The sequence below is a fragment of the Panicum virgatum genome, chromosome 5K (assembly GCF_016808335.1).
Source record: "Panicum virgatum strain AP13 chromosome 5K, P.virgatum_v5, whole genome shotgun sequence".
In the NCBI taxonomy this organism is placed as follows: Eukaryota; Viridiplantae; Streptophyta; class Magnoliopsida; order Poales; family Poaceae; genus Panicum; species Panicum virgatum.
In genome coordinates this window covers 43,853,483-43,877,744 of record NC_053140.1, presented here as the reverse complement: position 1 = coordinate 43,877,744, position 24,262 = coordinate 43,853,483, and the positions used below count along the sequence as shown (strand labels likewise).

The window sequence follows — 24,262 nt, the reverse complement described above, 5'->3', positions numbered from 1 at the left end:
GTACATATTAGTCATTGTAGCTCATACAATATGCTTGGTATTGGATTTTCCGATTTATATGTGTGTTTGGTTAGTTGATTATAAAAAAATATGGAATTTAGAATAGTTATTAAAAATTTTCCCATAAAACATGTCGCAGTTCTTATGTTTTATTTCATTAACGTAACTATTTTTGCTAATCTTGAACTATATTTTTGCTAATCTTGAACTATTTTTTTGCTCAATAGGTATATACTATTTTCCCCCAATTTTCATAAAACACAAAACTTCTTAATCTTGCTTGAGACGAGTAAACTATTGGTGGTACTTGTACTTGGTTTGGTAAAGGAGTGTGGTAATACATACTAGAAGACGGCCAAACACACCTTATTTCTCGTGCTTTTCGCGGTGTGTGATGAGGCAACAAAAATGTTGGGAACATGAGGGAGAAGAGTAGAACAGAAAAAAAGCAAAGTCGCAAGATGAGCAGAGTGTCGTGAACGTTGCAAAATGGTACCAAATTGTTCCTTTTCTAAGTAACGGGGCACCACGTGTCATTTAAACCGGAGCATAACCTTCTTGGCTTATTAAGCATAGTTATTATGATTCTTAATAGCACGGTATCAGCAGGGGAAGGAGGCACTCCGAGAAATCTGAGCAAGAGGACCCAAAAAAAATACCAGCGAGAAATCAGGCATCACCTGTGGACTTGCAGAATTCAAACATTTCTCCCTACTAAAACAAATCTGGCAACAGTGCAGGACAAAGTCGTAATGACTGTCCGCGTCCTGCCAGATAACCCTCTGGTGACCTCATGCCAAACCTATCCGTCCCGAAAGCTACCCGTTTCGGACCTTTCGGCCGACACACCACGGCAGCGGCCGTACGCGGCACACCACACACCGTCGCCCACCAATGGACCAGCTCCCCCTGCGCGCGAGCGTGCCGACGCGGACGCGTGTGCGCCGCGACGGCGCCCCGCTGCGCCGCCCGGGAACCCCGCTCCAGCCTGCTAAACCGCGACATGATTACGACGGACATGTCCGCGAGCGTGGCGTGGCGTGGCGGGCTTCCGAGCTGAACACGTTCGCGCCGGATTACTTAATCCTACATACATTCCCACACTCCCCCCGCCCCCACCTTCTCAACACATCGCTCGTAACCTACCCCCCCCCCCCCCAGCGAAACCCCCCGCTTCGCTTCAGATCATCGTTACAGTTACAGATCTCTCGGCCGTGTCGGCGTGCGCCCCCGCGCGTCGAAGGGGTGGAGAGCGATGAGGGAAGCGGAGGCGCCGCTCATCACGGAGGCAGAGGCGGAGGGGGAGGAGGGGCGCGGCTTCCGCGGCTCCACGACGGCCGGAGGGGGCCGCTCCGGCGGCGGCAGGGGCGGGAGGCAGTACCAACGGCGCTCGGACGCGCTCGCCTACGGCGACCGGTACCAGAAGGCGGCCGCCCTCGTCGACCTCGTCGGTTCCCGCTCCGCCTCGCACTGCTCTCTCTCCCTTGCTCTGCTTCGCTAAGCGAAATGCTGTGCTGCTTTGCCGCAACTGAGAATTGAGGCGAGGTGCTGCTTCATTCGTTTTCAGTTTGGTTTGGGGGTGGATAGGAGTGTTTTTACGTGCTGGTGCTTGTGGAGTCGACCGTTGACCAGAGTGTGCGTGTGGCTTCCATACTTAAGTTTTATACTCCCTCCTTCCCCGTTTATAAGGCATGGTGGAACATGACACGGTCTTCTAAACAACACTTTGACCATTTATTTATCATATATTATATCACTTTTGATTATAAACTTATAATCATTGTAAAATATATTTGATTATGAATCTAATTATATGAAATTTGCATTATAAAAATAAAAATTTAATAGTCAAATTATTGGTCAAAGATGACAAGGTTTGAATCTTGATATACGTGTATGCCTTATAAACAGGGAAGGAGGGAGTAGTTCTAATGCTTGCCTGGAGATTACGCTTAGTCGTGCTATGTTGTTGTCGTATTTCACATGTGATTTCACAGTTCGAAGTAAAAAAAATGTTTACGGCTGGCACAAAATGGTTTACCTTAGAGAATCAACATTTTACTGTAGTAATCATGGCATTCATTTTTAAATTTTGATTCGAACCTCGAAATAAAGTGAAACTCACCTTTTCCTTGAGAGTAAATGAAGAAAACACATAGAAGCTTATTTGGAAATTTGAAGTTAGATTTTTGTTGTCGTGCACCTCGAAAATCTTATTGCAGTTTTGATCCACAGGCAGAAGATGGTGTCGGTATCCCTGAGGATGTCTTGAATGACGCAAGGTTCGAGAGGGCCATACGGTTTTATTTCGTGTATCTTCGATTGGATTGGCTGTGGTCGCTTAACCTATTTGCTTTGATTCTATTGAATTTCCTTGAGGTTAGTTACCAAAAACTGCCGTATCAATTTGTTATGGTTTCTTTACACCCTTTTCTTCTTAATATATTGATACACAGCTCTCCTGCATGTTTGAGAATTTTTTTTTGTTATGGTTCATAGGTCAAGAGATTGACCTTGTGTTACTGTTAGCTAAAGCTAGGCATCTTGAGTGTACCAAATTTGCTTTGGCTACAAAATGGCTCGTCTTTGTATGGATCATTAAAATTTACAACACTTAATGAGATATTTCATTTGCATTTTCAGAAGCCTCTATGGTGCCAGAAATATACCCTACATACTTGTGACCAAAGGGATCTTTACTTTCTTGGGCAGCTGCCATACTTAAACAAAACCGAATCACTTATATATGAGGTAAGGCTTCCTTGATACGAGTAGTGCTACTGTGCTCAAGCAAGAACTTAATTAAAATCTCAAGGCAGTTTGGTTAGTAGTAGAATAGTGGATAGTTTGTGTCACACCATGCATATGGATTATGGAATAATCACGTCCAATTACCTGAAGTGCACTTTTGCAATTGGTTTCAGTTGAGCTATCATAACACACAAATACACATATTTTGATTGAAGAACATATATTGTTTATAATGACTATAGAGATTAGAGCTTGATGTTGTTTGCTCTTAATTTCAGGGGCTTACCCTTGTCATTCTTGTCTTGGATGTCTTCTATCCACTTTCCTATGAAGGATTACATCTTTTCTGGAAGAACTCTATGAATAAGTTGAAGGTAATATATCTATCTTCACTTATGAATTCTTGGATACATATCAGCGAAGATCTGGCTTGAAATACTGAAAGTAGGTTTAATACATTGTAATATCTTCTATCCATTAAAACACAAGTGTCACTTTGGAATGCACAGTCACACTTGTTGTATTTAGGTTATCAATAAATTCATGCATATTTTGATTGATCATATAAAAAGTGATGTATAAAACCATCATATAATGTTTATAGGTTCTGTAAATAACTTAGTTTGTGTAGCTAAAGTTGTGTTTTGAAGACCATGTCAACATCCAACATGGTGCTTTTTTTCTTCTTTTTAGTGGAGTAAATGACTAAAGATAGTAAATAGTGTTGGAGTATATTGATCCCGTGTGTATAGAGGCCCATCTAGAGGCCAATGTATAGGTATTATATATACCCACCCATCTAGGATTGGAGGAATACAAGCATTATTCTCTCCCACATGGTATCTTTTGCCTAGGTTTTCTCCTCTCCTACCTCAGGGCTGCAGCCGCCGCCGCCGGCAGCCATGGCCGGCCGCCGGCCGCCGGCGCCCCCTCCTCTCTCCTCCTTCCCTCCCCTCACCTCCTCGTCCTCTGCTGCTGGCGCCTCCTCTGCGCCGAGCGCCTGGCCGGTCGCTCCGTCCTCTGCAGGCGCCGCCGCGACCCGATCCATCGCCGCCTGGTCCTCTGCTCCGCCCGGATCCGCCGCCTGGGCCTCTGCTCCGCCCGGATCCGCCGGCCCCTGCCCCAGGCGCCTCCCGGGCAGCTACCGCAGCTGCTGGAGCCGCCTGCGCCGCCTGCGCCACTGCCTGGGCCGCTGCCAGCGCCACCTGGGATGCTGGCGCCCGCTGGGGCCGCCGCCCATCGCGCCACTGTCGCGGCCGGCAAACAGCCCGCCGTCGACGCCGCCCTTCCTGAGGCTTCTCCCGCGTGGACCGGGCCCGGTATGCCGCCCGAGGATGCGCCGCTCGCCGCCGCCGCACTCCGTTGGCAGCAGGCCGACGACGCTCTCGCCGCGGCCCTCCTCGCCGCCAAGTCAGAGGCTTCGGCGGCCCAGGAGCGGGTCCGCGTGGCTGCCCTCGCCTGGGAACGCGAGCGTGCCACGGTCGACGTCCTCGCCCTCCGGGTCGCCGAGGCGGAGCGCTTTCTCCGCATCTCCTCCGGCCAGTTGCCCGTCGACCCCGAGCCCGGTAGCTCCTCCCGCCGTGCCCCGCCTGCTGGATCTGGAGCCCGGTACGACCCGACTGACCCCATGGTCGCCCAGCTCCACCTCCAGGCCGCCGGCGTCCAGAACATCAGGGCCCTGGTCTCCGTCCTCCTCGACCCCGCGTCCTCCTCCTACGGCCGCTGGCGGGACCAGGTCCTCACCCTCCGCCGCTACGCCCTCGACGACCACATCCTCGTCGACTCGCCGATCGAGGCGCGGGACGTGACGTGGCTGCGCCTCGACAGCGTCGCCCTATCCTGGATCTTTGGGACCATTTCCCTAGATCTGCAAGACCTTGTCAGGACTCACGGCGGCACTGCGCGGCAGGCTTGGGTGGCGCTCGAGGGGCAGTTCCTCGGCAACGCCGAGTACCGCGCCCTCCAGCTCGACGCCACCTTCCGCACCTTCGTGCAGGGGGACCTCTCCGTCGGTGAGTACTACCGGCGGATGGAGAGCATGGCCGATGCTCTTCACGACCTCGGGGATCCGGTGTCCGATTTGGGCTTGGTGCTCAATGTCCTACGGGGACTGAGCAGCACCGACGACCACCTGAAGGGCTGGATCGCCCGCCAGAGGCCCTTCCCCACTTTCCTGCAGGTCCGGGACGACCTCGCCCTCGAGGAGATCACCAGGGGTCTCGCACCCGGATCGCCCTCGCCCACCCCCGCCGCGCTCGTTGCTACTCCACCGGCCTCCTCCGCTGCTCCTGCCACCTCCCTCCTTGGTGCTGCTCCCGCCGGGCAGACCGGAGGAGGGGGGGCCGTGGACGTCGCCGGCGCTGGGGTGCTGGTGGTGGCACTGGTGGCCCTGCCTCTGGGAGCACCGGTACCGGTGGGGGCCGTCGGGGCGCGCCGACACCGGCTCCCGCTCCTGCCCCTGCCGCTGGAGGTACGCCCTGGCCATCCTTCAGCAACCCATGGTCAGGGCGCATCTCGATGTGGCCGTTCCAGGGTCCGGGAGGGGGGGCCTCGTCCTCAGCTCCAGCCGGCGGCCATGTTCACTGGCGCTGCCCCACTCTTCGCGCCGACCTGGACCCCGCCCGCTCAGCCCAGCCAGCAGCCGACCTGGCCTGGGGGGTGGGACCAGGCCGCTCTGGCGCAGTCCTTCAGCACCATGGGACTGATGCCGCCGACCAGCACCGAGTGGATCGCCGACTCGGGTGCCTCGTTCCACACCACTCCCGATGCTGGTATCCTATCTTCTATCCGACCCCCACACCCCTCTTATCCTTCTATCATGGTTGGTGATGGGTCTTGCCTTCCTGTCACCGCCGTGGGTTCTGCTCCTCGTCTTCCTAATGTTCTTGTTGCTCCTCAAATGGTTCACAACCTTCTTTCTATTCGCCAGTTTACTACTGACAACTCTTGTTCTATCGAATTTGACTCCTCTGGTCTTACTGTGAAGGATTCGGCTTCCCGGCGTCCGCTCCTCCGATGTGACAGCCCGGGGCCCCTTTACACTCTTCGGCTTCCTGCTTCCGCTGCCTCGCCTTCGGCTTCTTCGTCTTCTGCTTTTGCCGTGACGCTTTCTTCCACCACCTGGCACCGCCGGCTTGGTCACCCCGGCCGCGACGTTTTGGCTCAGCTCCGCCGTAGTGCCGATGTTCCATGTACTAGGGCCCCTGCTGAGCACCTCTGTCATGCGTGCCAGTTAGGTCGTCATGTTAGACTTCCGTTTTCCTTTTCTTCTTCGCATGCTGCGCATGTTTTTGATCTCATTCACTGTGACCTGTGGACATCTCCTGTACTCAGCATGTCCGGCTATAGATATTATCTGGTCATTGTTGATGATTTTTCTCATTACTCTTGGACTTTCCCTTTGCGCGCCAAGTCTGAGACCTTCCCCACCCTCCTCTACTTCTTTGCCTGGGTGTCCACTCAATTCGGCCTCAACGTTAAGGCCGTCCAGTGTGACAACGGGCGGGAGTTTGATAACTCCACCTCACGGTCTTTCTTCCTGTCTCGGGGTGTTCAGCTGCGTATGTCTTGTCCGTATACCTCTCCTCAGAGCGGCAAGGCTGAGCGGATGATTCGCACGACGAACGACGTCGTGCGCACCCTTTTGATCCAAGCTTCTCCCCCGCGCTTCTGGGCTGAGAGCCTCCACACCGCCACCTACCTGCTCAACCGCCTTCCGTTCACTGCTTCTCCTGCTCCCACACCACACCACGCTCTTTTCGGTACCCCTCCTCGCTACGACCACCTTCGGGTCTTCGGGTGTGCGTGTTAACCTAACACCTCCGCCACCGCTTCTCACAAGCTGGCGTCCCGCTCGACTCGTTGTGTGTTCCTTGGGTACTCCCCTGACCACAAGGGGTACCGATGTTTTGACCTCACCTCGCCGCGTTCTGATCTCCCGACACGTCGTCTTCGACGAGTCGGATTTCTCCTACTCCACCTCCTCCACACCTTCTTCTGATCCCGAGCTCGCATCTCTGTTTCCGACTGACCCGGTGGTTCAGCCACCGTTACCTGTCTGTCCTTTTCCTGCAGGTTTTCCCGGCGCACCGGCACCGCTTCCGGTGATCCCTGCTGCGCCGAGCGCGGCCCCGGTGCCCGCAGTCGCGCCACGCGCGGCCCCCGGACCTCCGGTCATGCCGCGCACGGACCCGGTGTCTCCCGCTACGCCACGCGCGGCACCGGTGCCTTCCCCTGCACCTGAGCGGTACGCTCAGCCAGTGCAGGTGTACCGGCGTCGCTCGGCGCCGAACCCGGCGCCACAGCGGTACGCTGAGCCGGTGCAGGTGTACCAGCGTCGTTCGGCGTCGACACCGGCGCCGCCTCCTGCTCCGGAGGCTCCTGCGACGCCGACACCGGAGCCGTCGCCGCCGCCGCCTCCTCCGGCTCCCTCTCGAGCCGAGCCGGAGGTGTACCACCCGCCGGTCATCCATCGGGATCCTCGGCATATCCATCCCATGGTGACTCGGCGGATGGCGTCTCAGGCCGCGACTCTCTCCGCCACCGAGGGAGAGCCGCGGGTCTCGCCGGTACCCTCCTCTGTCCGCGACGCCTTGGCGGATCCTCACTGGCGTCGCGCGATGGAAGAGGAGTACGCGGCTCTTCTTGCCAACCAGACGTGGGACCTCGTGCCGCGTCCGTCTGGTTGCAATGTGGTGACTGGCAAGTGGATCTGGACGCATAAGCGTCGGGCTGACGGCACATTGGAGCGCTACAAGGCTCGCTGGGTTCTCCGGGGGTTCACTCAGCGGCCTGGAGTGGACTATGATGAGACCTTCAGCCCGGTCGTGAAGCCTGCTACGGTGCGCACGGTCCTCTCGCTTGCGCTCTCGCGCACTTGGCCTGTGCACCAGCTGGACGTGAAGAATGCGTTTCTTCACGGCACCTTGTCAGAGACTATTTACTGCTCTCAGCCTGCGGGATTTGTGGACTCGAGTCGTCCGGATATGGTCTGCCGGTTCAACAAGTCTCTTTATGGGCTGAAGCAGGCACCTCGGGCTTGGTACTCTCGGTTCGCCACGTTCATGATGACACTGGGGTTCGCCGAGGCCAAGTCTGACACGTCTCTCTTCATCTACCGACGTGGGGATGAGACTGCCTATCTGCTGCTATATGTCGACGACATTCTGCTCACAGCTTCCAGTCAGCAGTTACTTCAGAGTGTCATCTCCTCTCTGCAGCAGGAGTTCGCTATGAAGGATCTCGGTCAGCTCCACCACTTCTTGGGCGTCACTGTTGAGCCTCGCCCGTCTGGTCTTCTCCTTCACCAGCGGCAGTACGCCCTCGATATTCTGGAGCGGGCTGGGATAACTGATTGCAAGCCCTGCTCAACTCCAGTCGACACTCAGGCGAAGCTGTCTGCTGATCTGGGTGATCCGGTGGATGATCCTACTGCCTACCGGAGTCTCGCCGGCGCTTTGCAGTACCTCACCTTCACCAGGCCGGATCTCACCTACGCTGTTCAGCAGGTCTGTCTCTCTATGCATGATCCCCGGGAGTCACACCTTGCTGCGTTGAAGCGTCTCGTCCGGTACGTCCGTGGCACTGTGGACCTCGGCCTGGTACTTCACCGCTCGTCCTCTGCTGAGCTGGTGGTCTACACAGACGCTGTCTGGGCTGGCTGCCCGGACACTCGTCGCTCCACCTCCGGCTACGCCGTCTTCCTGGGCGGCAACCTGGTCTCCTGGTCGTCCAAGCGGCAGCCGGTTGTCTCCCGCTCCAGTGCCGAGGCGGAGTACCGGGCTGTCGCTAACGGCGTGGCAGAGGCGTCCTGGCTACGACAGCTCTTGGCGGAGCTCCACAGCCCGCTCGCCAAGAGCACGCTCGCCAAGAGCACGCTCGTCTACTGCGACAACGTCAGCGCCGTGTACCTCTCCACCAACCCCGTCCAGCATCAGCGGACGAAGCACGTGGAGATCGACCTACACTTCGTGCGCGACAGAGTCGCCATCGGCGATGTTCGGGTACTCCATGTTCCGACTACCTCCCAGTTTGCTGACATCTTCACCAAGGGGCTGCCCTCGTCGACCTTCTCGGAGTTTCGATCCAGCCTCAACGTAGCCGGTGGCTAGTTGTGGCTGCGGGGGGTATTTGCCCTTTGTACTCTATTTGTATTGTCATCTTGTCCAGTCATGAACACCGTTGCGTCGGTAGTTCAGACTGCGGGGGGTGTTAGCTTTCTTGTTGTCCAGTCTTGAACACCGCTGCGCCGGTAGTTCAGACTGCGTGGGGGGGGGGGTGTTGGAGTATATTGAGCCCGTGTGTATAGAGGCCCATCTAGAGGCCCATGTATAGGTATTATATATACCCACCCATCTAGGGTTGGAGGAATACAAGCATTATTCTCTCCCACAAATAGAAGCAGTGAGTACCATATCACTACGTTTGGTAATGCATATACTTTTTCGAGTCAAAGTAGCCACTAAATTTGTAAAAGGATATATGCTGTTACGCTCAGCATAAGTTTTTTTCCTTCCATATTTTGTATTGGATCAGATGAACTACATAAATTCAGTCAGTAGCACCACAGTAGCTTTGCACAGGTCTAGATTCTTTTGGGGTTTGCATTCTAGATAGCGCCTATGTTCAAGCAGAAGATGCTCTTTTCTAGTTTTACCAAATTTACTGTGATGGGTTTGGGTATGCATTTTTGCTGTTCCAGTCATCATAATTCGTCCATGGTTCTGCTTTTTATTCCAGGTTCTTCTTCTATTCATCTTAACATGCGACATGCTGGTGTTTATGTTTAGTCCTGGACCTTTCAGAATAGCTCCATACATCCGTGTTGCATTTCTTATTATGACTATCAGGTATGCATTGTATCTTCTCAAACTGCTGCTGCTTCTTGCTACCATAATGAACATAACAGTTGGGTTTCCTATCAAGGCAGGCCATACCGTTTAGAAACGACTTTGAGATACATAATACAGATACGCCTGCACAAAGTATATTCGTTGTTACGCCTGCACAGAGCATATTCATTGTTAGTTAAGGACTACTGAGCATTTCACACTCTGATTGATGTTCCTTTTCTGCAATAGGGAACTGCGAATGTGTGCTGTTACGCTGGTTGGTATTGTTGGGACATATCTCAATGTTTTGGTAAGGTTTTGTTCATTACCAATTTGTTATCATATATCTATATGTACCAAGTTGACTCCACAATAAACTATGATTTTCTCCAATGCCTATGGAACAAAACTAACAATGAAAAATCATTAACTATAGTTTAATTGTACTCTCTCCAGTCTTCAAATAACTGACATTTCAGACAGTGACGCAATCAGCATGACACTACTTTGACCATGAATTAACAGTATCAAACCATTTAGCAATTGTGTGATGTTTGAAACTACTATTGACAACGATTATAGCCATACCCAAAAGTTAATTTGAAATATCCAAAGAAATATCTATTGTCAAATCTCTAATGTGTTGGCTATAAACATTTGAAAAAGATAGTTATTATTTAGTGTCTGGAGGAAGTATGGAGTAAAAGTTACTTGTGGAGTGACTACCAAATTTTGGGGTGGGTGCCATCTTATAAATAAGGAGGGTGGTTAGCTAGTAACATACTATATCTTTGAAAAATAGAGAGGAGGGTGACATAAAAAAATCTTCCCCAGGACGCTCTGTTATCGTTCAAACAGCAGATTCCAATCTCATTATTTCAAAACAAAAAAGAATATTGGATAACCTGTATCTGGAAATTATTTTCTTGACTTCCAGTCCAGGAAAATGAAATTCAGATTACCTGTCCAACAGCTTCCTTTTTTCTAGGGGCAAAAGGATAAAATAGAATCTACAGGAGCATGGTGGGCCATTCAGTTACACATATATTTGCTCGTAGTTCTTTGTGCTTTTCTATAGTAAAGTAAGCGTTTTTTTCATAATCATCCTTGCACTAAACACCTTTTGAGGTGTAGTTATAGTGATACTGGTAGTAAGATGGTCATCTTTCATTTTTATGTGCATTTGGTTTCATCATTCATCAGTTGTGCGCTTCTTCATGTTGACATTCTTGTTGGTGTATATATGTACAAACCATATGGCCCTTGTGTTAGGCCCATCTAGAGGCCCATGTACAGCTACTATATTACCCACCCTTCTAGGATTTGAAGATATACACTGAGATTATTCCCTAGCATGGTATCAGACTAGCCTCTCTCTTCCTCTCCCCTGCCGCCGCAATCGCCGCCTCCATGGCCGGCCGGCCGCCGGCACCACCCCTCTCCTCTGTTGCACAATGCGCCGCTGCTCGGCGCCCGCGTGTGCCAGGGCGGCCTCCTGTGGCCGCCGCCGTGCCTCTTGCCGCAGTCGGGGCTCCAGCCAGTCGTCGCCCGCCCTGGGCGCGGGCGCGGGGGGGGGGGGGGGGGGGGGCAGCGAGGGCGAGGGCGCGGTTCCCCCGGCGCTCCTCTTCCGGCCGCCGCCACCCTGGGCGCGGGCGCGGGCTGGGTATGCCCCCCGCGGACGCGCCGTTGCCCGCCGCTGCCCTCCGCGGGCAGTAGACCCTCGTCGCCGGAGCTGCTCTGGACGACGCTGCTCTCGCCGCAGCCCTCCTCGCCGCCAAGTCCTAGGCTGTGGCGGCTCAGGAGAGGGTCCGCGCGGCTGCCCTCGCTTGGGAGCGCGAGCGCTCCGCGTCCGATGCTCTTGCTCTCCGGGTCGCCGAGGCGGAGCACTACTTCCTTGTCTCCTCCAGCCAGCAGCCTGTCGTTCCCTTCACCGAGCACGCCGCCTCTTCTTCCCACCAGGCTCCGCCCTCTGGTTGTGGACCCCGGCACGACCCGATCGATCCCATGGTCGCCCAACTTCACCTCCAGGTCGCCGGTGTCCAGAACATCAAGGCCCTGGTCTCCGTCCTCCTCGACCCTACGTCCTCCTCCTACGGACGCTGGCGGGACCAGGTCCTCGCCCTCTGCCGCTACGCCCTCGACGACCACGTCCTCCTCGACACGCCAGTCGAGGCGCGGGACATGGTGTGACTGCGTCTCGACAGCGTCGCCATGTCGTGGATCTTTGGGACCTCTCTGTTGGTGAGTTCTGTAGGAGGATGAAGGGCATGGCTGATGCTCTTCACGACCTCGGGTGCCCGGTGCCCGATCGGGTCTTGGTGCTCAATGTCCTGCGGGGTCTCAACAGCACCTATGACCACCTGCCGACATGGATCACCCGCCAGAGGCCCTTCCCCTCCTTCCTGCAGGTCCGGGATGACCTCGTCCTCGAGGAGATCACCAGGGGTCCCACGACCGGCTCGTCCTCGTCCTCCTCCACCGCGCTCATGGCTGCTCCACCGGCTTCCTCCGCCTCGCCAGCCACCTCCCTCCTTGGTGCTCCTCCCACCGGACAGACCGGGGGTGGAGGGGGCCGTGGTGGACGTCGTCGGCGGGGGGACGTGGTGGTGGTGGTACTGGTGGCCCTGCTTCTGGTGGTGCTGGTACCGGTAGTGGTGCTGGTGGGGGCCGTCGGGGCACGTCGACTCCGGCTCCGGCTCTCGCTCCTGCCCTTGCCCCTGGAGGTACGCTCTGGCCATCCTTCAGCAACCCATGGTCAGGGTCAGGAGGGGGGGCTCGTCCTTAGCTCTAGCCGTCGGCTATGTTCACCGGTACTGCTCCTTTGTTCGCGCCGTCCTGGACTCCACCCGCTCAGCCCAGCCAGCCACCGACCTGGCCTGGGGGGTGGGACCAGGCCACGCTGGCGCAGTCCTTTAGCACCATGGGGCTGACACCGCCGGTCAGCACTGAGTGGATCGCCGACTCGGGTGCCTCCTTCCACACCACCCCAGATGCCGGTATCCTCTCTTCTGTCCGACCCCCACATCCCTCTTGTCCTTCTTCCATCATGGTTGGCGATGGGTCTTGTCTTCTTGTCACCGCCATGGGTTCTGCTCCTGGTTATTTTCGTCTTCCCAATGTTCTTGTTGCTCCTCAGATGATTCATAATCTTCTTTCCATTCGCCAGTTTACTGCTGACAATTCTTGTTCCATCGAATTTGACTCCTCTGGTCTTACTGTGAAGGATTCGGCTTCCCGGCGTCCGCTCCTCCGATGTGACAGCTCGGGGCCCCTTTACACCCTTCGTCTTCCTGCTTCCGCTGCTCCGCATTCGACTTCTTCTTCGTCTGCTGCCTTTGCCGCGACGCCGTCTTCCACCACCTGGCACCGCCGGCTTGGTCACCCCGGCCGCGACATTTTGGCTCAGCTCAGTCGTAGTACCGATGTTCCTTATACTATGGCTCCTGCTGAGCACCTCTGTCATGCGTGCCAGCTAGGTCATCATGTTAGACTTCCTTTTTCTCCTTTTTCTTCGCATGCGACGCATGCCTTTGATCTTGTTCACTGTGACATGTGGACCTCTCTGTACTCAGCATTTCTGGTGATAAATACTATCTTGTGGTGGTTGATGATTTCTCTCATTACTCTTGGACTTTTCCTTTGCGTGCCAAGTTTGAGACCTTTCTCACCTCCTCCACTTCTTTGTTTGGGTGTCCACTCAGTTCGGCCTCACCATTAAGGCCGTCCAGTGTGACAACGGGCGTGAGTTCGACAACTCCACCTCCCGTTCTTTTTTCCTCTTTCGGGGTGTTCAGCTGCGTATGTCTTGTCCGTATACCTCTCCCCAGAACGGCAAGGCTGAGCGGATGATTCGCACGACGAACGACGTCATGCGCACCCTTCTGATCCAGGCCTCTCTGCCTCCCCGCTTCTGGGCTGAGAGTCTCCACACCGCCATCTACTTGCTCAACCGCCTTCCGTCCACGGCTTCCCCTGCTCCCACTCCACACCACGCTCTTTTCAGTACCCCTCCTCGCTACGACCACCTTCGTGTCTTCGGGTGTGCATGTTATCCTAACATCTCCGCTACTGCTCCTCACAAGCTGGCGCCCCGCTCGACTCGTTGTGTGTTTTTTGGTTACTCCCCTGACCACAAGGGGTACTGATGCTTTGACCTCACCTCTCGCCGGGTCCTCATCTCCCGACACGTTGTGTTTGACGAGTCGGATTTCCCCTACTCCACCTCCTCTACACCTTCCCCTGACCTCGAGTTGGAGTCCCTGTTTTCGCCTGACCCGGTGGTTCAGCCACCTTTGTCTGTCTGTCCTTTCCCTGCAGGTTTCCTGGTACACCGGCACCGCCTCCGGTGATCTCTGCTGCGCCTCGCGCGGCCCCGGTGTTTCCTGCTGCGCCACGTGCGGCCCCGGTGCCTCCTCCTGCACCTGCGCGCTACGCTTAGCCGGTGCAGGTGTACCGGCGTCGTTCGGTGCCGACACTGGCGCTGACTCCGGCTCCGGAGGCTCCAGCGTCGCCTACACCGGAGCCGTCGCCGCCGCCACCTACACCGGAGCCGTCGCCACCGCCACCTCTACCGTCTCGCTCTCGTGTCGAGCCAGCGGTGTACCACCCGCCCGTCATCGATCGGGACCCTGGTCGTATTCATCGCATGGTGATTCGGCGGATGGCTTCTCAGTCCGCGACTCTCTCCGCCACCGAGAGAGAGCCGCGGATCTCTCCGGTACCCTCCTCTGTCCGCGACGCCCTGGCGGATCCTCACTGGCGTCGTGCGATGGAAGAGGAGTATGCGTCTCTTCTTGCCAACCAGACGTGGGACCTCGTGCCACGTCCGTCTGGTTGCAATATGGTCACTGTCAAATAGATTTGGACGCATAAGCGTCGGGCTGATGGCACACTAGATCGGTACAAGGCTCGCTGGGTTCTCCGGGGTTTCACCCAGCGGCCTGGTGTGGACTATGATTAGACCTTCAGTTCAGTAGTGAAGCCTGCTACAGTGCGCACAGTCCTCTCGCTTGCTCTCTCTCGCTCATGGCCCGTGCACCAGCTGGATGTGAAGAATGCATTTCTTCATGGCACTTTGTCAGAGACAGTCTACTGTAGTCAGCCAACGGGATTTGTGGACTCCAGTCGTCCGGACATGGTCTGTCGGCTCAACAAGTCTCTCTATGGTCTGAAGCAGGCTCCTCGGGCTTGGTATTCTTAGTTCGCCACATTCTTGCTGACATTGGGCTTCACCGAGGTCAAGTCTGACACTTCTCTATTCATCTACCGCCGTGGGGATGAGACTGCCTACCTGCTGCTCTATGTTGATGACATTGTGCTCACAGCTTCCAGTCAGCAGTTGCTTCAGCGCATCATCTCCTCTCTGCAGCAGGAGTTTGCTATGAAGGATCTTAGTCAGCTCCATCACTTTTTGGGTGTTATTGTTGAGCCTCGCTCTTCTGGCCTTCTCCTTCACCAGCGGCAGTATGCACTTGATATTCTGGAGCGGACTGGGATGACTGATTGCAAGCCATGTTCCACTCCTATCGACACTTAGGCGAAGCTGTCTGCTGCTCTTGGTGATCCCGTGGTTGATGCTACTGCCTATCGGAGTCTCGCTGGCGCCTTGCAGTACCTCACTTTCACCAGGCCGGACCTCACATATGCCGTTCAGCAGGTCTGTCTTCATATGCATGATCCCCGGGAGTCACATCTTGCTGCGTTGAAGCGTCTCCTCCGCTACGTCCGTGGCACTGTTGACTTCGGCCTGGTTCTTCACCGATCTCCCTCTGCTGAGCTGGTTGTCTACACCGACGCTGACTGGGCTGGCTGTCCGGACACTCGCCGCTCCACTTCCGGCTATGCTGTCTTTCTGGGCGGCAACCTTGTCTCCTGGTCGTCCAAGCGGCAGCCGGTTGTCTCCCGCTCCAGTGCCGAGGTGGAGTACCGTGCTGTAGCTAACGGCGCGGCGGAGGCGTCCTGGCTTCGACAGCTCTTGGCGGAGCTCCATAGCCCGCTCGCCAAGAGCACGCTCGTCTACTGCGACAACGTCAGCGCCGTGTATCTCTCCACCAACCCCGTTCAGCATTAGCGGACGAAGCATGTGGAGATCGACTTGCACTTCATTCGCGACAGGATCGCTATCGGCGATGTTCGGGTCCTCCATGTCCCGACCACCTCCCAGTTTGCTGACATCTTCGCCAAGGGTCTCCCCTCCTCGACTTTCTCGGAGTTTCGCTCCAGCCTCAACGTAGTAGGTGGCTAGCTGTGGCTGCGGGGGGGTGTTGTCCCTGTGTGTGCTTTCTTTGTTGTCCAGTCTTGAACTCCGCTGCGCCGGTAATTCAAACTGCGGGGGGGTGTTGGTGTATATATGTACAACCCATATGGCCCTTGTGTTAGGCCCATCTAGAGGCCCATGTACAGCTACTATATTACCCACCCTTCTAGGGTTTGGAGATATACACTGAGATTATCCCCTAGCAATTCTTGCTTCCATGAGTTCTTTGTGCACATTAACTTTTCAGTTCATCATATAATTTTGCCATCTGCATTTCAGGCTCTTTTGCTGTTGTTCCTATTATTTGCAAGCTGGCTAGCCTATGTAACATTTGAGGACACACCACAAGGAAAGACCATTTTTACATCATATGGTACAACGTTATACCAGATGTTTGTCCTCTTCACCACATCCAATAATCCTGATGTATGGGTCCCTGCTTACAAGTAAGCTGCCTATCTCAATTCCTGAAGCGTTTATGATAATTCCTTTCTGATGCACTCATATATTCTCACATATATTTGACCAGGAGCTCTCGTTGGTATGCCCTGTTTATTGTTATCTATGTGCTGTTAGGAGTTTACTTCCTAACAAATTTAATTCTTGCCGTCATTTATGATAGCTTTAAAGAGCAGGTAGATTCCTTCCTTACATCCTAATTATCTTGATCATAAGTATGTTCTTATATTCTGAATTCTGGTGTGTTCTTGCTATGGGTAAATAAAATTTGAATATGCACATGGCATGGCTTTTGTGATCCAGCTAGCAAAACAACTTGCTCAGATGGACTTTATAAGGAAAACTATTCTACAGAAGGCATTTGATCTCATCGATACTAATGTGAGTGCTTTTTGTTTTTGTTCTCTTGGACACACATGTACTATTTCACTTAGCAGTAATACCATTTACCAAGACCTTTTTACTGTTTTGCTGTTGATATTGCTTTCTTGTCTTTTTGTGTGCACCAGGGTCAGGGCTATCTCAACAAGGAACAGTGCCTATCATTACTTGTTGAGCTAAACAAGTACAGGTAACCAAAGCATCTCCTTTTACTCTGGTACATTTTTTATTGTTATTGAGAAATTCAAAAAAGTTCTAAATTTTTAGCAATGATATTAATTTATCAGTTTATGTTATTTTGACACTCTGACTGTATATTGGCATACACACTTTGAAATTTCTTTTGGTTTTCATCCTTGTTGCTGTTGGTTCTTGGTTGTGTTTTATCTTTATCTATAGCCTACAGTTTTCTTGGGTCTAAGAAGCTTTGTTTTTGTTGCATTGTATACACATTATAAAAATTCCTCCTCTATTTAGGACATTGATAACTAACCTCAGAACCAATTTTGTTTAAATATCCTCATTTGGCAGCTATAGTAAATGCATCATGTTATACTCTGTGATTTTCAGTTTTTCTATATGTTACTACTGATACAAACTTTCGATTCAGTTGACACTAGAACTTTTAATTGTTCATTAGTGAACACACAAGTTAAAGATGGAACTTTTGCATTAGAAATTATTGAATAGATTAACGTCCTGATGACTCATGCCATGGCGCCTCTTTCTAGGTCGTTACCCAAGACCTCAAGGGAAGATTTTGAACTAATCTTTACCGAGCTTGATCAGAGTGGTGATTTCAAGGTATGCTCTGTTAGTCTGCTCTTATACTGTAATACCCCCCCACTCCCCCACCCACACCCACACCCACAAAATGGTTTGTTATATAGTATTTAAATATTAGCTTTTCTTTTTTTATTTGGTGATTTGTCTAATGTCTTATTGGAATTTCGGATTTAAAATTGATTTACTATGAATATTCAAAATAAAATATCAACTTGAGTTGGAATAATATTGAATTCCAAAAATGTTGTGATTTGTTTTTTTAGAATTTATTTGGTATTTTTAAGAGCATTTGGATTTCTAGCATTTATAAATCAGAAAATAAATTAATTTGCCGAAATCATTAGTAATAGCATCACAGTGAAGAAGAAACAATAATTGTCAGTATTAATGATTTTGGATTGTGTACCCTTATACAGGTTACCCCGGAGGAATTTGCCGATCTATGCAATACTATTGCTATAAAATTTCAGAAAGAACCACCAGTATGTTTACTTCTTAGATGCTCATAACCCTATGCTTATTCTGTGTCATGAAATTTATGCATAAATTTGGCCTAGTTTGATCAAAGTTAAACAGACAATTTTGAACACTAAGTTGTCATTATACAAGAAAAAGCCATAATACAGCATATTGAACTTATAATTTAATGAAATCATATTTTACGCCAAAAAAACCCTGTTATTTTTCATGGCCTGTACAATGTATGGATAATAATGTTATTATGATCAACCATAGAAGGAGAGCTGCAAATCAGAAAGTGCATAGAGGGCCTTTTGATTTTTACATTTACGTTTACATTTTGGGAGGCAATGAGACATTATAAGCAGGCATGGATACAGTTGGGGGCAGAGGGGGAGCCTTGCCCCCCAATGCTTTATTTTTCTCTATAGTACTACAATTTTTCATGTAAACAAGAAAAAAAAACTTTACTTAGCATTCTCTAATGTTTAGTTACAGCTATATGGACCCCTGATAATAACTTTCTGACTTCCTTCCTGCATGAGAGCACTAGCTACAATACAAAAATATGACCAACACTGGTGTAAACTTAGTGTTCTTTTCAGATCGAGATTTGTACTGTTTTGATGGCTTTGAATCACTTTAGTGATGATTTCATTCTGTTATACCCAACATTTTCGCTTGTTTGACTTAATGTTGTACACGTGTTTGCAGCCTTCTTATCTGGAGAAGTACCCATCTTTTTACCATTCACCACAATGTGAAAGGCTAAAATCCTTTGTACGGAGTCGCCTGTTTGAGTATATTGTTGTCTTTGTTCTTCTGATGAACCTAATTGCTGTCATTATTGAAACAACGGTATGGCAGTGACAGTGTTATTTCCTATTATTCACATTTTACATTTAACTCAATCTCACAATCAACAGCCATGTTTTTTTAATATTTTCCGGGCAGTGTAGTGTTGCTTTGATCAATAAATATGATTTATGATATATAGCTTGATGCTTCTGACAGGTCAAATATTTTGAATCTTTGGAATTTATGCAGCAAAATTTCAAATAATCAGTATTTCTTTACAAATAAAAAAACAACGCTTTCTACTGGGTGGAAGCAAAAGTAACAGGTTCCCACAATAAGTGTGTGTTCACATAATGAATATGTGGATATATTTTTTTCCCATATGAGGAACTTCAAGCAAGAAGTTTGGTTTATTCATATTCATGCTAGTACTCATATGACATGATTCCTATTCTAATAAAGAATATACATTACAACTGTATTAGTTAAGAGTTAGACGAGTTTTCCATTGAAAGCCATGATTCTTCAATCTCTCTTTTCTTTTAAACAAAACTATGCTAGATAAGTTAGCATGCCTTTCTTTTACAACTACAAACTTTGCAATGAATTAGTGACCTGTTGATATAGAGAATAGCTCTTCACATATAAAGTCTGTCTCTGTGACAAATCATATGTGATCTTTTGCAGCTAGATATAGAGAATAGCTCTTCACAAAAAGTGTGGCAAGAAGTTGAATTTGTGTTTGGTAAGTATATTGTGATGAACATGTCGTCAACTGCACTGTTTAACAAGTATTTACTTACCTCTGATGAAAATTTTCTTTTGTGCTTAATTTGGTCGAAGGGACATTTACCTTTTTATTCATGTTGTAGTAGCCTGATAGGCTGCAGTACAGTCCTAGTACTGGGGCAAAATATGAATCAACGCAATGATCTGTAACATATAAAGACAGAACAACATAAAACAAATGAATAAATATCAACATTTTTTTTCTTGAACACACAGGATGACAGGAGAGCTGCATGCCATTTCATTAAAGAGGAGAAAAGAAACCATCTACATCCCACACACCCACCCAGACTCAATCCTCACACACCCATAATGTTCTTAGTGGGGTAACATTATAGTACAGGTGTTATCACACACGTGAAATCATGAATTGCATGTCCTACGTTTCTTCTTTCTTTGTCACCTCCTATGTTCCCTTTTGGCGCCTATCTGAGCATTTGAAGTGTTTCAATGGTGCTATTTCATCCTGGTGGACACAATTTCTGAAACATTAATCTAAGCATATATTCAATCTCCCATGCTACCATGACACATGAGGGATTAATACTAATACGATGCTGCAGGATGGATCTATGTTGTGGAGATGGCACTCAAAATATTTTCATTAGGATTTGGCGCCTATTGGATGGAAGGACAAAACAAGTTTGATTTTGTGATTACTTGGACTATATGTAAGTATGTTCTCATTTCTAGGAGGGGAGTTTATTTGTACTCTCAATTTCTTCCATCTTGAATCATTACAGAAAAATCCATGCACTGCGAAATATTTTGGTTCAACAGGGGGGGGGGGGGGATCCATTTTCACAATAAAACATGTTAATTTCGTCCAGTCATGCATTACAGTGATGTTTTACGCTTCTACTATTTTACAAGAACGTAAATCTATCTTTCTATATGTATTATGTAATAAATGGTGTGCATATTTATTTATAGTTTTGGTATATATTACCATTTGTTTGTCTTGGTTCAGATTGAAATGGTAATCAACTTCCTAATCCAACCCATGTTCTTATGGAAGAATATGATTGTGCCAGATATTAATGCTTGTTAAGCCTTTTTTCTATATACTTTTGTAGAACACTATATAGCCTTGCATTAAGGGGGTAACAAAAAGTGCAGAAAAAAGTGAAAAAGAATAGCAATGAAGTGAATAAGTGACAAAACAACAATCATTTGCCTACAAAGCAATCTGAGGAACAACAGAACATTCTTTTTATATTTTGGGAGTTTGGATCCATCTGCTGTAGTTCTTACTGTAAACAAGTTAATGCTTACTAGATTTATGACTTGAGTTACTTATTCAATTTCGATGAGGGCATCTTCTGAAGTCAGCGATTTTTTTGAAAAAAAAATATCACTAGATAATTGTTGCAGTATCTAACATCCCATTTCCGTGTAGTTATTGGTGAGGCCTTGACATTCATCTTCCCATCAAAGCTTCCTTTTCTTTCAAATGGAGAATGGTAATCTCACTGTTTTGTATGCATTACTTTCCAAACTATTGTTAGGTCATAAATATATATTGTCTTTACAAGTAAGGTACCATGCTTTTTTTCCCCAAAAAAATCCTGGAAACTGAATGAACAAGATGCTACCTTGCAGAAGGTCAGAACTCAGCCCTAGAGGTAATATAGCATAACTAAACAAAGTCAGTATGCTTGTGAAGAAATCTACATTATGCATCTATAATATGCTATTCTTCAGTTCCATGTTATTGTAATTGCAAGAAGCCAAGAACCTGCCACTGTTACAATCATGTTGACCTATGTGCTGATGAGTCAGGCTGTACTTCAGAGATGTCTGTACTTTATTTCTAAGAATTCAAAATTGAACATTTTGACCCTTAGACAGGTTTCAAGAAGATGCGGTGCTGAGAAAAATCTAAACTGACAACCTTGCTATCAAATATGTGATTCATTTTCCTTATTTTCTCTGAAACAGGATTCGATATCTTCTCCTTGGAAGGATGTTACGTTTAACAAGAATTTTGTTGCAAGTTCGGCGTTTTAGAGCTTTTGTTGCGACATTCTTTGCTCTTATGTCTAGCTTGATGCCATACTTGGGGATTGTGTTTTGTATACTTTGCGTATACTGCTCCATCGGTTTGCAGGTCCTTATATTCTTTTGCTTCCCTGTGTTAAATTTTATGCCTGAATTGGTTCGTCTGAAAGCTTAATTATTATAAAAAATGTAGCATATATGATTATTTACCAAAACTGTCCAGTGTAAGGTTTTAGCCAGATTTACAGCATGGAGAAGGGTTGCAATGAGCTGATTTAATTTGTTTAATTGAACAACTGTGCAACTGCATGCAATCTCAAACTTTGCTCACAAACTACTCATAACACCTGTCCCTTGAGCTTTTCCTGAGGCTGAACTCAATGCGTTCATTGTTCAAGTATCATAAGCATTTTTGGCATTTTAGTTGAGGCCCTTTTTTTTTTGCAGATTTTTGGGGGCATTGTGTTTGCAGGAAACCCGAAGTTGGAAGAAACAGATCTTTTTGGTAACGAGTATCCTTTTTCATTCTTGTTATCCACATAGCCTCCCACAGTTTGTCATGGCTCACATAGGTTCCACACTAAAACATCAACTGTGCAATCAAAATGTACTCTGCTATGCCATTCTCAAGTTTTACCCTTGACATGTTCAGTTATCTTCTTTTTAACTTCAATGACTACCCAAGTGGTATGGTTACTCTGTTCAATTTGTTAGTGATGGGCAATTGGCAAATCTGGATGGAGGTAAGAATATCACAAGCACCCTTGAGTGTAGTCTGCCTCGTTTCTTGCCTCATTCTTTTATTTTCTTTCTTTTTTTTTGGGGGGGGGGGGGGAGGGGGGTCTGATACGTATCCAGTTGTTTATATTTATCCTTTTAGTTTGTTCCCTCGATATTCTTGTCTATTATTTTGTTTGCTTGAATTTATGAAATTTAAGAAATTAAATTAAAATACTGAAGTCTGCCCCTGAAGTAGTAAAATGAGTGAGGGAAAGAGCTTCATTTGCCCCCCTCGATTTCATGGGTTCTGGATTGTCTACCCAAACAAGTTTTGAAGTTATCTGCCTAGAAGTATTAAAGAAATGTTTGTATTGACTAACCTGCTTATTGCAACCTTTCCCTTTTTTCTCAGAGCTATGCACACCTGACTGGAAGTTCTTGGAGCCTGGTTTATTTTGTCAGCTTTTACCTTATTTCAGTACTGCTGCTGCTTAATCTGGTAAGATATCGATTTTTTTTTGTTTTCACTTCAACCATGGAAGCTTTATTAATTATGATTGTTTCGCCCTTGGCATTAAAATTTCATTGATGAATGATAATTCCAAGTATACTTTTACCTAATATTTGTGGTCGTTAGATATTTAGTTATGGGATGGTATAGCAAAGAAACATATGTCAAGTAAATTGCATATTGCCTTCTCTTTTTCAGATTGTGGCATTTGTCCTGGAGGCATTTTTTGCTGAGATGGAACTGGAGAAAACTGGAGAATCTGACATGCAGGTTAGATTAGCATTTCTGCTCATAACAAATTTAGATTAACATTTCTGCTCGCAACAAGTTATCATTACACATTAGTGTACTACTAGCGAAATTAGTGGGCAAGTCTGTGACTAACCAAGTATTGCTGGAACCATATTTACTATTGAAGCCGAAACACTATTCAGTTTTAAGTTTTACATCGTCCTTTCTGTATGTCACAATGCTACAATATTGTTGGGAAAAGTTGGAAAATTCATATCTCTACTCTGAAGTTTACTTGCTTACCAATTGATTTGATTAGGAAGCTTTACTATATACCTATTACCAACAGCGCATCTGGCACTAATAGCATGGTTTCAGCAAGTTTTAGTGTGCAAATACTTGCTAGAGAAAAAGTTGACATGCTTAGATTCTTTTACTGTTACCAGCTGTCCTCATTTTTCCCATTTGCCATAAGTATTTCAGTATGGTCAATTATATGGATAAAAAAATCAAAATAACTAATATATTGAGAGCATTTTTCTATCCTTGCAGGATCCTACTCCCCAAGGAAGAAACAAGCGGCGATCAATGCGGTAATCCACTGTATTATTGTTTGTTAGCTTACTGTTGCAGCCTGTACTTAGCCAGCGTTGACTTGTTGCAGTGTGAAGACAAAGGGTACCACGGTTGATATTCTTCTGCACCATATGCTGAGCAATGAACTTGATGGATCTCAAAACACAGATTAATAGCTTATCTTCATGGTACTACCCTCCTCGTTTCTTTAACTTCATCCACAACTTCGATCATGAACCGCACCCGTCTCATCTTACAGCCTCAAGTGATACACCAATCGGTATATATTATTTGTGTGCAGCTTAAAAATGATACTACTGATATGGACAGATGTTTATATACTACCTGCTATTTGAGTCTATATGTATACTCCAATTTTTTTGCCTGTATATCCAGAAGCATTTCTGATTTTGGACTAAAGAATACGCAGTATTCAAGGGGAGCTCAAGCCATCGCGCCACATTTAGCAACTCTTCTGAAACTAAATGTCTAAATGGACGTTCTGAAAATCAAAGGTGCCCGATCTGATATTAATGAGAAGCGATTCATGCCTCATCGGAGAGGAAATGGAAGTAGAGACTAGCTAACGGAGTCCGATGGAGTGCCATCCCTGTTCCTTGCTAAAAGCTAACCGTGGAGATAGGAGACCATCTGGTAACCTCCTGGCCTGCTCCTCGAACGACGGGAGAAGTCAGCGCCGAGCCGCTGCTGTAA

The 24,262-nt window shown here is 48.5% G+C and overlaps 1 protein-coding gene across 1 annotated transcript; it reads left to right on the top strand.

Annotated features, from left to right (window-relative positions):
* Positions 1-1,255: 1,255 nt before the first annotated feature.
* Positions 1,256-23,990, top strand: LOC120707605 (two pore calcium channel protein 1). Its single transcript, XM_039992535.1, has 23 exons — positions 1,256-1,447; positions 2,236-2,379; positions 2,644-2,751; positions 3,030-3,125; positions 9,490-9,599; positions 9,831-9,891; positions 16,117-16,283; positions 16,367-16,472; positions 16,600-16,677; positions 16,806-16,867; positions 17,409-17,481; positions 17,880-17,945; positions 18,637-18,780; positions 19,408-19,465; positions 20,073-20,180; positions 20,909-20,972; positions 21,451-21,619; positions 21,958-22,022; positions 22,163-22,253; positions 22,643-22,729; positions 22,940-23,011; positions 23,525-23,565; positions 23,637-23,990. The coding sequence occupies exons 1-23, from the start codon at positions 1,256-1,258 to the stop codon at positions 23,719-23,721; spliced, it is 2,247 nt and encodes a 748-aa protein (XP_039848469.1). The 3' UTR covers positions 23,722-23,990.
* Positions 23,991-24,262: the final 272 nt, after the last annotated feature.

Excerpts from the sequence above, each read along its gene's own strand:
- LOC120707605 (XM_039992535.1), top strand. The coding sequence starts at position 1,256 with ATGAGGGAAGCGGAGGCGCCGCTCATCACGGAGGCAGAGGCGGAGGGG. Across the intron at positions 16,473-16,599 it reads ATGATAGCTTTAAAGAGCAG|CTAGCAAAACAACTTGCTCA; the intron begins GTAGATTCCTTC and ends TTTGTGATCCAG. Across the intron at positions 20,973-21,450 it reads TTTCTTTCAAATGGAGAATG|GATTCGATATCTTCTCCTTG; the intron begins GTAATCTCACTG and ends TCTCTGAAACAG.